We start from the raw sequence: 15,814 nt of genomic DNA, 5'->3' as shown, positions 1-15,814 counted from the left end.
GGGGTGTTGTGTGTGGCCGTGTATCCAGTATGACAGTACTTGAGAGAGTTTGGTCGGTGCATGACTGGCTGACTGGGTGTGTGACAGTACAGGATGTTAGTAGTGTGTCTGTTAGGGTATCTGTGTGAACTCTTCCTGTTTGTGATGCTCAGGTGACACTTGCAGCTGTCGGCTTCCAGTGAAGGTATCATTGTGTGACTGTGACTGCACATCCCTGAGAGGTCGCGCCATCTGAGCCACGGTGGGGGGAGGGGACCTGGGAAAGCATCATCTTAAGGGCGATGGTTTGCCGGTACAGTGATGCAGTGTGTGTTTGTAGCTTTGCGGTTAAATGGAGTATCCCCAGTTATCTCACAGTGGCCAGTTCCTCCAATGAGGCTTCAGACTACTTTCTCACTCACTGGGTCAGGACCTTTTTAGTGAATGACTTATCTCCCTGGAATCTTCAACTTCTCCCTCTCCGGATCAGCTCCTTCTCATCAGAGTCCATTGCAACAACAAACTCACTCTCATCAAAGTCACCTGGTCCTCCTTCCTGTGGTGGACACTGCTGGACACTACCTCCTTTGGTCATGGTATCATTGGTTTTGCCGACACTATTCCTCTCTCTCCAGTCATTTCTTTTTAGTTTCTTCTGTGTCATGGAGTTCCTCTGGGCTCTTTCCTCATTCCCCATCTGCTCATGTGTTCTTCCATTCACATAGCTTCCATCACTATCTCTCCTGGGTTGAATTCTGTACCTCAAAAATTCGTATGTTAGAGTCCTAACCCCTAGTACCTCAGAAGGTGACTGTATTGGGAAATAGGGTGGTTGCAGATATAATTAGTGAATATGGGGTCATACTGGAGTAGGTTGGGTCCCTAATCCAATATTTTTTTTCCAATAAAAAGTGGAAATTTGGACACACATACACAGGCATGTGCGCATACACACACACACACATACTCTCTCTTTCCTCCCTCCCTCCCTCTCTCTCTCTCACACACACAAACACACACAGGAAGAACAGCATGTGAGATTTGGGCAGAAATTAGAGTGAAGCTTCTACATGCCAAGGAATGCTGGAGATTTCCAGGGAACCCCCAGAAGCAAGAAGAGAGGTGTGGAATAGAGTCTTCCTTATTGGTCTCAGAAGGAACCAATCCTTCTGGCACTTTGATCTTGGATTTCCAGTTTCCAGAACTGTGAGACAATAAGTTTGTTTTTCAAGATACCAGTTTGCAGCACTTTGTTATGGCAATCCTACAAGTTAATGTATCATCTGAATGCTGATAACTACCATATCTCAAATGCAATCTCTTAGCCCCAGAACACTTCTGGAGCTGAACAGCCTACTGACTTGTGTCAGATTTTAAGTTTTAAAGGTGACTGAATGACAGCACAGAGAGGTCAATGCCAATGAAAGAGAAATTTAATGTTACAGTTCCTTTAAGAAGAAGAGGCACAGCTTACCAAACAGGACCACAGAGGGAAGCACCAATGTAGGTCAGAGGCAGAAAGGAGCAAGGGGAAGGCACAAGCCACAGCCTTTATTATGCTAGAAAAGCGAGACAGGGCAGGGTGAACAGTTTAGGGTTGACCAGCTTGAAAAACTTCAGAGGGCTTTGGGGGCACAGAGGCCGTCCCTAGTTGACGAGTTGGTTGGTTTAGGAAAGGGAGAATATTGGTTTGGTGTGTGAGAGTTGGATAAAGGAAGTGGTTCAGAGTATGGCCTCTAAGTTTTTTTTTTTTTTTTTTTTTAATCTTTTGGTTGCACCGTGTAGCATGTGGGATCTTAGTTCCCCAACCAGGGATCAACCTCTCACCCCCTGCAATGCAAACTTGGGAGTCTTAACCACTGGGCCACCAGGGAAATCCCAGAGGATAGCCTTTGGATTGCAGGAGGGAGGTGAACAACTCTGGCTGTTAGTTTGGCCTTGTGATTAATTGATGCCAAATAGACAAATTCAGAATCTAAGAAAACACAATTAGAACACCTATCAGCACCCCAGCCTCTATGTGTCTGAGTCAGAATACACCATCTTCCTCTTCAAAACTTCCCCTCCCCCCATATCCCTATCCCAGGGTCAAGTCCCATATGCATCCCTGAATCTACATAGTCAGAAAACTGGGGGTCATTCATGATTCCTCCTTCTTCCCCCACCTCCAACCTACTACCAAGTCCTATCAATTCTGCCTCCTATCTTAATAATCTTCAGGCTTCTCCTGAGCTTCCCCCAGGCCAGGCAGCCACGCTCCATGCCAAAGTTCTGTTAACAGCCTCTAACTGACCTTCTGTTCTCATCCCCCTCCAGTCCATTCTCCAAGTAACCTGAATGTTTCTTCTAAAACATAACTCTGATCATGTCACCCCTGCATGCTAAGTCGCTTCAGCTCATAACCCTAGACTGTAGCCTGCCAGGTTCCTCTGTCCATGGGATTCTCCAGGTTAGAATACTGGAGGGGGTTATCATTTCCTTCTCTGGGGGATCTTCCCCACCCAGGGATTGAACCTGCATCTCTTATGTCTCCTGCATTGGCAGGCAGGTTCTTTACCACTAGCAGCACATGGGAAGCCCAATCAAGTCACCCACTAAAACTCTTGGATGGCTTTCCTCCACCCATGGGATAAGCTCTAGCATTCTTTATGCAGCTGTCCACACCAGATTCCTGACCATCTCATATGCTCCAGCAACACCCAGTTTATTTTGGTTCCTTTCAGAAGCCTCACATCCAGGCTTTGGTTTGTGCTGTTCTCTCTTTTGGAACAACTACTCTGTCCCCTCTTCCACCTTGCCTTGGAAACTCCTTAAAAAAAAAAAAAAAATTCACCTTAAATGTGTTGTCATTTAACATCTGGGTATGCTTTCTCAGATTCATGGAGTCTGGGCACCTTCCCTAGGGCTCCCACAGCAGCTAGTACTTCCCTTATCTAGCACCATACCCTATTGCAGGGGTTCAACCCTGACTACACATTAGAGTCTTCCAGAAAACCTGTGAGTTATATTACTACCTAGGCTCCTCTCCAGACCAACCATATCAGGAGGTGGGGCCTGGGCACTTCCAGTGTTAGAAACTCACACACAATTTCAATCTTCAGTCAGGATTGAGAGCTATTGCTCTAGTAGATTACTGACTTGTTTCCATCTCCCAGTGAAGACAGGAACAGCATCCCAAGCGGTAGAGTGATGGGTAAATATCTACTTTACGTGTGGACAGCACAGAGTGACACTATGCGTGGCTTTAACCCATGTGAATGTGACAGTGTGGAACGCCACTCATTCAGTAGCGGAACCCTAAGTGACACCGTGTGTGTCACAGTGTGAATGTGTCCTAGGACACTGTGTATGGTTGAACACTGGGACGGGAAGGATGTTACCACACGAGTGGCTGTGCCCTTTGTGTGTGACTGATGGATGGCTGGGGGACTCTAGCCAGGCTGTCAGCCTCGCCGCGCCGCCAGGGCAGGGTTTGAGGAAAAAGGAACTGGAGCTGCCCTTCACTAAGATGGCGACTGCAGGTCGCTAGTCCTCACAAGAGGCTGCACGGCCGGTGACCGTGAAGCGGAAGGAAGAGGCGCAGAGGCGCGAGACCAGGGCCGCAAGTAGTAAAGCCACTCGCAGGTCAATCGGGTCAGCTCCACGCAGAGTGGCCGGCGCAGCCCGACCACCTACTCGGCGCCCTAGCACCGCCCCTCGCCACGCCCGCCGCCGGTGGGCGGGGCCCACATCCCCGAACCGCCAGGCGGTGGAGGCCGAACTTGCACAGGCCGTCCAATGGCGTGTAACGGGCGGGGCCCAGCGCGCACCTGCGCGTCTATTAATCGAAGTTCAAGCTCCGGATCCAGTCAAGAACTTGGGAATCGAAACTCGGCAACACAAAATGCTGAGCTCCTCTCAAAGCCCCCAGGACGACACCTGGACAGAGTCCTTCTCTCTGCTTTTGGGACTTGGCGCTGCCCTCTACTTGGGCTACTACTGGACATGGGTACCCCAGGTGGGTGCGGGTCCAGAGCTCTCGCTGGCGGGTTTAGGTTACTGGAGTTCAGGGGCCACTTCCAATCGGGGCTCGAGCCCTTTGTGGGAGCTGGCTTGGTTGGCTGTCCAGGTCCAGGTGAAATTTTGACGCCACAACCCCACCACTACTCCTGCCCTGCGCTCCAACCAGGCTCAGCTTTGCTATTAACACGGAAAAGAGAGTTGATTCTTTGTCTGCCTAGATTCTCTGCATTCTCCGCGTACTCCCTATACTCGCTGGGCCTCTCAGGTATCGGACCAACGCTTGCGGAAAGGCGGGGTGGAAGATATCCTGAGGTGACAGGGAGATACACACACTGTGGTTTTCTTTTTAGGCAGTCTACTGACTTCCTCGTTAGTTGCACTGAATGAAGAAACCAGTCTGTGGGGTGGTAACTCCCAACATCACCCCATCAGTAGGACCTTGCTTCTCTTAAGGACTGGCAGAGGTTCCTGCCTATCTCAGGAATACCCTAACTGTCCTTGCTCATTGAGCCCTGTTTTAAGTTCTAGGCTCTCCATGTATAGTGCAGTGGAAAAATCTGAAGAGGATGATTTTAATGAACTTGGAGAGTTGATTCTTACTGAAATTTGCATATCCCCCCAATCAAAATCTTTTAATTTTCATTAAACTCACAGTAGCTGAGTCTCGGAGAAGGCAATGGCAACCCACTCCAGTACTCTTGCCTGGAAAATCCCATGGACCGAGGAGCCTGGTGGGCTGCAGTCCATGGGGTCGCGAAGAGTCGGGCACGACTGAGCGACTTTACTTTCACTTTTCACTTTCATGCATTGGAGAAGGAAATGGCAAGAACTCCAGTGTTCTTGCCTGGAGAATCCTAGGGACGGGTGAGCCTGGTGGGCTGCCATCTATGGCATCGCACAGAGTCGGACATGAATGAAGCGACTTAGCAGCAGCAGCAGCTGAGTCTAACAAGAACTCAGCTTGACTGAAGTTTGATTGAAGCCCTTTAAAAAGATCTATAGGGAAATTTAATGTTACCTAAATTTTCCTATATTTGCAGAGCTTTATACATCCTATGTATTGTTTATAAAATATTTCTGCCTTAATAAAAGCAATTTTAAAAATCAAAACTTTACAATACCCTATAAACCTTACATGTCTGATTTGAAAAGTCAGTTAGAACACAGTTGTCCTTAACTAAACACTTTCCTTTGTTTGCAAACAGCCACAGAGAAATCAGAGACCTCTGCCACTATATACTACAAGCCCTTCTGTGAGTTCCAAATCCTGGTTAAAATCCAGGGCAAATATCACTCTGGAGGCTCTGAGGACATGCTGTTCAGATTGTCCAGCTTGGCAATGGATTGGTATTGATTCACCAACAGTGATTAATGGCATCTTATTCATTAATTCTCAGGGATAAGTCAGGAAACACTTTAATAGAGTTAAAAGGAAACTCACACACATCAAACCTGTGATTTTATTAGCACTTGTTCTACACCTCTGAGGTGATTGACCAAATATTTAATAGATTGATGACTCAAAATCTTGGCAACTAGGAGATAATATAGTATAATGATTAAGAGCACAAGCTCTTGAGTCAGACAGACTTGGGTTTCAATTCCCAGCTCTACCACTAACTGGCTTTGGCACATTTTGTGCCCTGTGACACATATTCATACACATTTCCACAGGGGGATCATAGGTAAGGTTTATAGGGTATTGTGAGGTGTGGATTTTCAAAGATATCTCAAACAGCTGTTGTGAAGGTTACAGGATATAATCATGTACAGTGCTTAGCACAGTATCTGGCACATAAGGAGCACTCAACAAATCTTACTAGTATTAGAGATAATACATATTTTTTACATTTTTAAATTGAAGTATAGTTGATTTACTTTGTTGTCTTAGTTTCTGCTGTACAGAAAAGTGATTCAGTTATATTATATATATTATTTTTTAAAATATTCTTTTCCATTATGGTTTATCATAGGATATTGAATATAGTTCTCTGTGCTATCCAGTAGGATCTTGTTGTGTATCCATTCTATATATAAATGCTTACATTTGCTAACCCAACCTCCACTCCAACCCTCCCTCAGGCCCCTCCCCCTTGGTGACCACAAATCTGTTCTTTATGTCCATGAGTCTGTTTCTCTTTTGAAGATAGGTTTGTTTGTGTCATATTTTAGATTTCACATATAAGTGATATCACATGGTATTTGTCTTTCTCTTTCTGACATACTTCAGTCAGTATGATAATCTGTAGTTGCATCCTTGTTGCTGCAAATGGCATTATTTCCTGGGTTTTTATGGCTTAGTAGTATTCCATTGTATATAGGTATCGTATCTTTTTTATCCATCTGTCAATGGACATTTAGTTTGTTTCTATATCTTGGCTATTATAAATAGTGCTGTTGTGAACATATGAACATAGAATATATCTTTTTGAATTAGAATTTTTTGTGGCTGTATGCCCAGGAGTGGAATTGCTGGATCATGAGATTTAGTTTTCTGTGGAACCTCCATACTGTTTTCCATAGTGGCTGTACCAACTTACATTCCCACCAACAGTGTAGGAGGGTTCTCTTTTTACCACATCCTTGTCAGCATTTATTATTTATAGAGCATTTAATGATGGCCATTTTGATTGGTAGTAGTTCACTATACCTCACTGTAGTTTTGATCTGCATTTCTCTATTAGACATGCTGAGCATCTTTTCATGTGCCTATTAGCCGTTTGCATTTCTTCTTTGGAGACATGTCTATTTAGGTCTTCTGTCCATTTTTTGATTGGGTTGTCTATTTTTGTTGTTGCTGAGTTGTATGAACTGTTTGTATATTTTGGAAATTAAGCCCTTGTTGGTTGCGTTCTTTACCAAATATTTTTTCTCATTCTATAGGTTGGTTTTTCATTTTGTTTATGGTTTCCTTTGCTGTGCAAAAGGGTGTAAGCTTGATCAAATCCTATTTGCTTATTTTTGTTTTTATTTCTATTGCCTTGGGTAACTGACCTGAGAAAATATTGGTATGATTTATGTCAGAGAATGTTTTGCTTAATATCATTATTAATTCCACTTTGCCTTTTGCTTGCTGTGTGACTCTGGGCAAACAACTTAACCTTTGTCATAGTTTCTTCATTTATAGTAAGGTTACTATAGAACCTTACTATAGTAAGGGTTTAGCCTAGTGCTAGCAAATAGCATATAGTGAATCACAGATGTTATTATTCCAGGGCTTAAGAACCAAGGTATGAGTCACAACAGTCATACTACCAACCTGGCCTCTCAAGTTCATCACTTACTTAGCCCCTTTTGACTACAGGAAGAGACAGGAGTCTGGTCCTCAGGTCCCCTCAGGCCTGCAACAGAAATGCCATTTCTGTTTTTTGATTCTGAGACCTTTTGTCTTTGTACAGCATACTCCCCATTTACAAGCCTTCTATGTGACAAGGCCCTCTCATTTACTTGATGTATATCCAGAAGAACCAAGCAGAGGGGTTGAAAGTTAGGGCTAAGCGCCCACTGACCTCATTTGCCCCCTCATCCTATCCCTGTTACCTTCCCCCTGGCTGGCAGGAAGAGAAAATCTGTTTACACTGGGACTATTCCTCCATTAAAGTACAGTCAACAGCAGGGGCTGTTAAGAAAACGAGGTGTTGTGGTAAAAAGAAGCCCTTCAGTTGCAAGCATGCACAGTAAGGGATGGGAACATATGACAATGGAGTGCTAAAATCAGGAGCCAGTGTGGCCAGAGATGGTTTTGAGATGATAGTGTGGGTAATTCAACTGCAAGGCAGAAGTCACAGGTTGAATGGTACTGCATTTCTTCAGCCTCTGCTCAGGACCCCAACCTTTCCTGCAGGAGATCAGCTGGGTAACTTATATTACTTGCTATCTCCAAAATGGGTTTGGGGCATGGATAGGCTGAGTGTGGAAGCTGGTTCAGGGTCAGTTCTGGAGACGTGGCACTCTAGGTCTGGAATTTCCAGAGCTCTAGTGGGACTCCAGATTGAGGTATGCTAGATTTCTCACCCCCAGATGAGGCAGTGCCCTCCAGGCTGGCCTCTGGGAAGAGGTCTCTCTGGTGTTGGGCACCTCACTGGCTTGGTGCAATTATCAGGGGAGTGAGGCCGATGGTTTTGTGTGGTTACAGAGGCCACAGCTGGTGACTGGGTCTCGATTTCTGGCCTTCCTGGAGCAACACTGTCCAGTCACTCTGGAGACTTTCTATCCTACACTCTGGTGTTTTGAGGGGCGGCTACAAACCATCTTCAGAGTCTTACTGCAGTCCCGGCCGGTAGTCCCTTACTCGAGGTAAGAGAAACAGATGGAGTGAATAGGAAGCTGCAAATATTAGGAAATCTTTATAGGGAATAAAATTATTTGGCTGTGTAAGGTCTTAATTGTGGCACTCGGGATCTTTTGTTGCGGCACACTAATTCTCCAGTTGTGCCAGGCAAGCTCAGGTTGTGGCCTGCAGGCTCCAGAGTACATGGGCTTCAGTAGTTGTGGCACAGAGGCTAAGTTGCTTCATGATATGTGGGATCTTAGTTCCCCAACCAGGGATCGAATCCACGTCCTCTGCACTGGAAGATGGATTCTTAACCACTGGACCACTAACTTAGTCCCTCATCTACCTCTTTTAAAATGGAGGTAACCTTCACTCCATCTACCTCAGTGTGCTGAGGGTAACCAGGGTGGCTATATGGAAGAGCTTATGTACAACCATGAGGTAATTTAATATTCAATCTTTTATGTCCCCATTATACCTTGTTATGATCTTCAGGTTTTGTGCAATACGTGCCCTCAAATGATGAGAAATTGTGGGAGTTGATTGGGGAGGGAGAGGAAGGTAAAAAAATCTTTTGAAGTACATGGAGTTCCTAATCCTAATAGTATCTTTGTGTGCCCTTTTCTCCAAAACCACAGTGAAGTTCTCGAAACTCCAGATGGAGGCCAGATCCTCCTAGACTGGGCCAGCCAATCTAACAGTCAGTACCCCGACCCTAGCACCCAGCCCACTGTATTACTGCTTCCTGGCATCACAGGCAGTAGTCAGGAGACATATATCTTGCACCTAGTTGATCAAGCTTTGAAGGATGGCTACAGGTAAGGATGGGAGCAGCCCAGAGAACTGGGTGATGTCTAATAACTTGTAATTGTGTGTGTGGTGGGGTGGGATGGGGGCGGTGTCAATTCAGACCCTGCTAGCTCTGGGGAGGTGCCATATGAAGGGCACTTTATGACTGAGGTCTTTCTGAAAGGTACCAGGAGGGGAGAAGAGCCTGTAGGGAGGGTCTGGCTAACATGTACCTGTGTGTGCCACAGGGCTGTTGTATTTAATAACCGGGGCTGCCGCGGGGAAGAACTACTGGTGAGTACCCTCCTTCCTCTAGTAGTCCTTCACTCCGCCCCTTCGGATATCCTGGGTCCTGCACCTCTACCTACCTGTCTTCCATTTCTTGAGTCCTTTCATTTTTCTGCCTTCTGTCCAAGGCCCCCCTCTCTACCCAATGATCCAGTTTGCCTCAGACCCATAGGGCCTTCTGTGCCAGCAACACTGAAGATCTGGTGACAGTCATCAACCACATAAAGAGTCGCTACCCCCAAGCCCCACTGCTGGCTGTGGGCATCTCTCTCGGAGGGTAAAGATTGCCTCACTTAACCCAAAGGCCCAGTCTTCCTTCCCCCCTTCCCTCCTCCACATCCTCTCCCCATCTCCAGTCCTGACTCCCCAGTGCAGACCCTTCTCTCACGGCCTGGTCCAACCCTGCAGGATATTAGTGCTGAATCACCTGGCTCGGACGGGACGGGCAGCAGGCCTGGTGGCAGCACTGACTCTGTCTGCGTGCTGGGACTCCTTTGAGACCACCCGCTCCCTGGAGACCCCCCTGAACTCCCTGCTCTTCAATCACCGCCTCACTGCTGGGCTCTGTCAAGTCGTGAACCGGTAGGGTCCTGATGAGCAGCAAAGGGCAGAGAACAGGGAAGGATGGCACATGCCAGGCCCTCCCAGTGCTCGGGTCAGCTCCGTGTGTGTACTTTTCTCCATTGAGATAAGACCGAGGGTGGCTCTGGGTCGGGTCTGGGTACAGAGCCAAACCTCTGTTCTTTTGTAGAAACAGAAAGGTGATGGATAACGTGGTGAATGTCGACTTTGTCCTACAGGTGTGGTCTTCCAGCTCTCCCCTTTGCCCCATATTGTTCTTCCCACATCTTATTCCCTTGTCCTCATCCTAGCCTATCCCGCCTTCTACCACCTGCAGGCCCGCACCATCCGCGAATTTGATGAGCGCTACACAGCTGTGGTCTTTGGCTATCAAGACTGTACTGCCTACTACCAAGCAGCCAGTCCAAGAACCAAGGTCAATGCCATCCAGATCCCTGTGCTCTGTCTCAACGCAGCTGATGACCCTTTCTCCCCCGTTGACGGTGAGCACCGGGGATCCAGATGCTTTAGGCCCCAGGGGAAATGGGCCGTGTGTGAGGTGCAAGTGGAGAGCACCTGGACCCTTGGCAGAGGCCAGGGCTCCTAACCTCCTTTCCGACTCCTCTCGCCCCAGCTCTTCCCCTACAGGCTGCCCAACACTCTCTCCACGTTGCACTGCTAGTCACGGCCCGGGGCGGCCACATCGGCTTCCTGGAAGGACTGCTTCCCTGGCAGCATTGCTACATGAGCCGCCTCCTGCATCAGTACGCCGAAGCCATCTTCCAGCACCCGGCGGAGTTGCCGGGCCCCAGGTCACCTACCCCTTCAGAGGCAGGCAAGAGCTGACAAGAGTCTTAGTTCAGTCTTCCCTTGTTTATTAAATATCAACTTTTCATGCCAAATGGGCTGAAGTTCCTTTTCCCTTTCCTCAAGGCTAGGGCAGACTCTCCAGGAACTTACTGCATATGGCCTGGTGGGCTTGGAGCTACCCAGTGGAACCCAAAGATTACTGCCTGCATCTTCATTCTGCTCCTTCCTTCCCTAATAGCAAGTCCCAGGCCACTGCAGGCCCCCAGCAAATCCCAGGGCCTCATGTGAAGAGCAACTGGCCATAAGGCTGTGGGGTACGAGGAGAAAATGATTGTTTCTGCAGGAAGGACAGCACAGCAGTGCCTCCAAGTTCTTGGGCATCTTCACATATTTCTGGAGAAAAAGTTCAAGCTCTGGAGCCCCTGGTAGACAGTGGGAAGGAGGCAAGTGGTACGGCCTGGCCCTTAGACACCACTGTCCTGGGCGGATCCACAGATGATGAACACAAGGTTCCCAGGACTCAGGGTTGCACAGGGCCAGAGCCAGGCTTTAACTGGGAAGGGCAGGCACTGCCCATCAGTCTCATCGTGGCAACCTCAGCTGTGGACCCAGGTGGAGTGAGCAGTGGGCTCCAGGCCCCTGTTCTGGTCTAGAAGGTGGCAGTGTCCAAGCCCCTGGTTCCCTGGGAGCAGGGAGGCTAAAGAAAACCTGGAAAGGCACTCTGGAGCAGCAGGATAGTCATAACAATAAGCCCAACACACAGCAGCAGCAGCAGCCACACAGGAGCACTTCCTGCAGGAGGGAGAAGGGAAGAATTCAGAAGGCAAAGGAGTGGCATTGCAGCCCAGAGAACAGAACCATTCAAGGAGGGGACAGGTGACTATAGACAAGCATCCTATTCTCCGGGGGGGCAAGTTTCTGCTCCAGCTAAAGGGGGAGTGGTACTCCTACCCCACCTCAAGGACTCACGTCGTGAGGGCAGCAGGTGCAGCTGGCAACGACTATCCACAGCCACAGAGAACAGAGCAGTTTCGTGGGACCCAAGGAGCTCTGGACCACGACCTTTCTCAGGCAGAAAGGCCACATCTGTCACCACAATGCCATGGGCCTCCTTCACATAGTACAGACGCTGGGGACAAGAGGAAAGCTAGTGAGGGAAAGACCAGTTGGGAAGATTCCTTCTGGAAAACATACCCTCTGCCCCCAGACTTTCCCTCTACAGGCTGGGCCCGACACCTTCGTGCACACTCAGTGAAGGAGGCCTAGAATCTCTACCCCAGAGAGCCCTCAGGGCTGTGCCCAGGTCCATCCATTACCTGGAGCGAGAAAGCTATGTAGATGGCAACAGAGCCCGTGACCGTGCCCAGGCCCAGAAAAGTGCCCGATTCACTGCAACAAAAAAACGCTCACTGTCCTGGAATCCTGTGCAGCAGCAACAGCCCCCAGGGATGTGGGCAGCATGTCTCCTTAAGCTGCCCCGGGCACCCTCACACCCAGCCAAGCCACCGCTGTCTCATACCTGACACTAAGGCAGGAGATGACTTCATGGCCACAGGGCCTGGTCCGAAGGGGCAGGAACGTGGAGCCATCCCAGGCTGTGAGGTAGCAGGGCGGGGGCTGGCGCAGACGCTTGTGGGGAATCTGCACCGTGAAGAGTCGCAGACCGGCAGGCTGGTCTGGAACCTGCCCAAACCTTGGGGCCGGGCGAGAGGCTGTTCAGCTCCCGGGGCCTGCCCAGCCCTCCTGTACCCTGGTCAGGTCTGGGGTAACACCCAACAAGGCTCCGATCCCCTCCCCACCAGCTTCCCCCCGGCCTTTTCCCACTCCCCCACCACATCTAGGCTGTGCCTCTTTCAGCCACCCTCTGGGGTCTTCACACCTGCAGGCCTGGTAGCGATAAGGCGTGTTAGAAAACGTGGGTCCGTTCTCTTGCCAGTGCAGCTGTGTCACCAGCTGATCCTTCTGCCACACGGAAGCCTTAAGGTCCCAGCCCACAGTTACCAACTAGTCAGGGATCAAGATTCCAAGGATGGACAGTTAGGGGGATCCACTTACTGGACAAGCAGCATAATCACCTACTTTCTCCACCCTGTTACCTCCTCACCTTGCCATCAGGCCCCAGAGCTAGGTCTTCAATCTCCCCTTCGTGGGCTTTGAACTCCAGAACCTTCTCTAAGGTGGGTACCTGCAGCCAAACCACCACCACAGTCAGCCTAGGCACCCAGCAAGAGTGCAAATGATACCCACTCCTCTTCTCTACTAATGGCCACTCGGTGCAGGCTTTACTCACAAGCTTCCCAGGACCCAGGTTCAGTTTCTCACAATTCTGGCCTTGCCGTTACTGACACTCATCCTCTACCTCCCCAAACCACACCTTCCAGACACGAACGCAGCCATCTGTCCCTCCAGTGGCAAGCAAGGTATTATCATGGTTGAAGCACACAACTTTCTGCAGTGGATCACGGCTGAAGTCTGTCTGCACTTCGTGCAAATTCTCTACGCTGAATTCCACCCCCTCCTGGTGGGTTTCAGCGCCAGACTTCTTCTCTGCTGGGGCTGCCCCTTTCCTTTGCCGAGGCCCCTGCTCCTTGGAACCTGCAACACAAACAGCCTGCCAGGTTCCAGGCTTCTAGAGTAAGTCCTACTGGCCCTTTCCAGTGGTGAACATCAGCTTCTCTCTTGCTACCATAATCCTACCTCCAGCCCCACTTCTTCAGAGACCAAGATGAGCAAGAATTCACTAATTTAACCCTTTGCCCAAAGCTAGCGGGGAGGCTCTCACCTGCCTTCTCTGCCTTGTTTTTGCCCTTCTGCTGATGGATCTGGAAGCGCAGGAGCTGACAGTGGGCATCCTGCCCTGCAGCAAGGATGTTACCAGCCAGCGCCAAGTTCATGGTGGCCCGTGTCTCTGTGTCATGAGAGTGTAGTAAAGAGGCGCTGAGGCGCCCATTAATCTGCTCCAGCTGCAGAAAGTGCTGTGGGAGAGGGAACCAGGACAAGCAAGGTTCAGAGAGCACCTCAAGGGCAAACTTACATCCTGTAGTCAGAAGCCCCAACCCCTCTGCTACCTGCATTTTCTAGTTTAAAGACTTTTTCCAAACTTTTTTCTTTTTTGAGCCTCACTCATGTGTACTGGTCTTCGCTGGTGGCTCAGACGGTAAAGAATCTACTGCAGTGTAGGAGACCCAGGTTCGACCCCTGGGTTGGGAAGATCCCCTGGAGAAGGGAATGGCTACCCACTCCAGTATTCTTGCCTGAAGAATTCCATGGAAAGAGAAGCCTGTCGGTCTACAGTCCATGGGGTAGCAGAATCGGACACGACTGAGCGACTATTATTTTCACTTTTTTTTTCACTTTCTTGCGTACAGCAAACAAGGCTGGGATTATCATGTCTAGTCTGCAAAACAACATGGTAACTCTCAAACGAGTGAAGAATCCTCCTACCTTATATTCCACTCTCGCCGCTACCAGTGGGCAGACAGACAAGTCTAATGCAGCCTCCACAAGAAAGCCAGGTTACGACCCCTGGAGTTGATTCCTGAGATCGAATTGAAGCGTTCCTGCCTAGGCAGCGCTGTGTGCAGTTTTCACTTTACTTTAGGAGCCTCTCAATTCACCAGTGAGTGGTTCAAGACAAATTCGCGCCGGGACGCCCGGCACGCCGCGGTTCCCACCCGGGAGGGGCAGGGTCCGAAGCGGGGATGCGGCCCGCTCCCCGACCTCCGGGAATCGCCCTCAGCCCGCTGTGCGACCCGGCCCCAGCGGGCCTATATACCCACCACGCCATTCTTTATGCCGGTCTTGGCGGCACCTCCTCCGCCCGCAGCGATGAGCAGCCCCGCGCTGGGGTCGACCCGAAGCGCATACAACGGGAACGGGGCCCGGTACAGCTCTGGCGTCCGGCGCCGACCCATCCCGCTCGCCGCGCGCTTCACTGTCGGCGCCAAGGTCCCCGGGACATGCCGCGCCCGGCCTTCGACTGCTGTCCCGGCCGCTGTGGACCTTGGTCCGGTCCCTGCCGAGAGGACTCCAGACCCTCTCACACCCGCCGAGCTGCCGAAACTCTAATCACACTGTAAGTATCCCTAACACTGCCCGGGGCCGTATAACCCGGTCTCGCAGACGCGCAGCGCGCAGGCGCACGCAGACCGCTCTCTTCGCGCAGGCGCAGAGCCACCGATACGCGTCAGCACTAGCCGGCATCTGGCTGGCGGAACCCGGCCGTGTGAATTCCGTTCTCCGCTTTCAGATGATGGCACACTACGCCATCTTTCTGCGGGGCGGTGGAGGCGGGCGGCTGCTTCACGGAAACGTCTGGCTCGGGGCGGGGGCAGGCTAAAAGATTAAGGGAGGTTAATAAGCCTTTAATAAATCCTCGGATCAGGGCTGTCCACACTTCAAGAGTGACATGCAGACTCGTCAAGCAGTAGCCCTTAGGTTTACCGCCCCGCCCTGAGACAAAGTGATTTAATCCAAGGTCACACTTCTGGCTTTCTTGCCTCTTAAACGGAGGCAGCGTGGACTTGAAAAGAAACTTGGCTTCAAATCCCGATGCCACCGCTTCGTAGTATGAGGAAGCTACTATTTACAATGAACACCAGTCCTACAAAGTTTGCAGAGGTGGGAGCTGGCTATTCTCTACGCCCCACACCCTCTCCAGGCACCTCAGGGTTCATGGGTAGATAGGCAACTTGACCCCCAGGCAGTTGAAGGTCTCTGCCTAGCCCCCATCCTCCTGAGAGGGCCCTTGGGTTTTTGATCTCCATCCAATGTGGGGATTCCCTCTTTCTCTGCAGTGAACCCTAGGCCTGCCCTTCCCTTCAAGGAAACATCTTCTGCTGCTCCCCTGGCGACATCAGCATGAGTCTTTGTTAATCTGAAGTGTAACCAGAGGAAGGGGCCCAGTGGCTTCATCTCTGGGGATGCCATTAACTGTCCCATCAAATTGAGTTAAATGTTTGAAGGGCCTGGCAGAGCCTTCTGCACCTCTCAGTTGCTCAGGTCTTGTGGGTCCCTTGACCTCTTCAGATATACTGCATGCACTATCCTTGACCATTCTGTTAACTTTGACTCTCCTGCACCCCTTGTTGGGTTCTGGTCACCCTGCAGGTA

The 15,814-nt window shown here is 50.0% G+C and overlaps 2 protein-coding genes across 4 annotated transcripts; one reads left to right on the top strand and one right to left on the bottom strand.

The window, feature by feature from the left end:
• The first annotated feature begins 3,693 nt into the window (after nucleotides 1-3,693).
• Nucleotides 3,694-10,794, top strand: ABHD1 (abhydrolase domain containing 1). 2 transcript variants are annotated; one of them, XM_061433037.1, is made up of 9 exons: nucleotides 3,695-3,976; nucleotides 8,117-8,277; nucleotides 8,893-9,072; nucleotides 9,292-9,337; nucleotides 9,496-9,608; nucleotides 9,740-9,913; nucleotides 10,083-10,131; nucleotides 10,230-10,395; nucleotides 10,527-10,794. In XM_061433037.1, exons 1-9 carry the CDS (start codon nucleotides 3,863-3,865, stop codon nucleotides 10,736-10,738), a joined length of 1,215 nt encoding a protein of 404 aa, XP_061289021.1. In that variant the 5' UTR covers nucleotides 3,695-3,862; the 3' UTR covers nucleotides 10,739-10,794. The 2 variants fall into 2 exon arrangements, with proteins under 2 accessions (XP_061289022.1, XP_061289021.1); XM_061433038.1 differs by lacking the exon at nucleotides 10,083-10,131 and having other exon boundaries at nucleotides 3,694-3,976.
• On the bottom strand, nucleotides 10,751-14,878 carry PREB (prolactin regulatory element binding). Of its 2 annotated transcripts, XM_061433035.1 has the most exons (9): nucleotides 14,482-14,873; nucleotides 13,485-13,677; nucleotides 13,077-13,297; nucleotides 12,807-12,887; nucleotides 12,582-12,706; nucleotides 12,222-12,395; nucleotides 12,019-12,091; nucleotides 11,672-11,831; nucleotides 10,751-11,494 (listed from the first exon to the last, which is right to left on the bottom strand). In XM_061433035.1, exons 1-9 carry the CDS (start codon nucleotides 14,614-14,616, stop codon nucleotides 11,400-11,402), a joined length of 1,257 nt encoding a protein of 418 aa, XP_061289019.1. In that variant the 5' UTR covers nucleotides 14,617-14,873; the 3' UTR covers nucleotides 10,751-11,399. The 2 variants fall into 2 exon arrangements, with proteins under 2 accessions (XP_061289019.1, XP_061289020.1); XM_061433036.1 differs by lacking the exon at nucleotides 11,672-11,831 and having other exon boundaries at nucleotides 11,441-11,494; nucleotides 14,482-14,878.
• Nucleotides 14,879-15,814: the final 936 nt, after the last annotated feature.

This window comes from Bos javanicus, chromosome 11 (genome assembly GCF_032452875.1).
Source record: "Bos javanicus breed banteng chromosome 11, ARS-OSU_banteng_1.0, whole genome shotgun sequence".
In the NCBI taxonomy this organism is placed as follows: Eukaryota; Metazoa; Chordata; class Mammalia; order Artiodactyla; family Bovidae; genus Bos; species Bos javanicus.
Note: the sequence above shows the minus strand (reverse complement) of the source record. Positions and strands in the feature narration are given on the sequence as shown.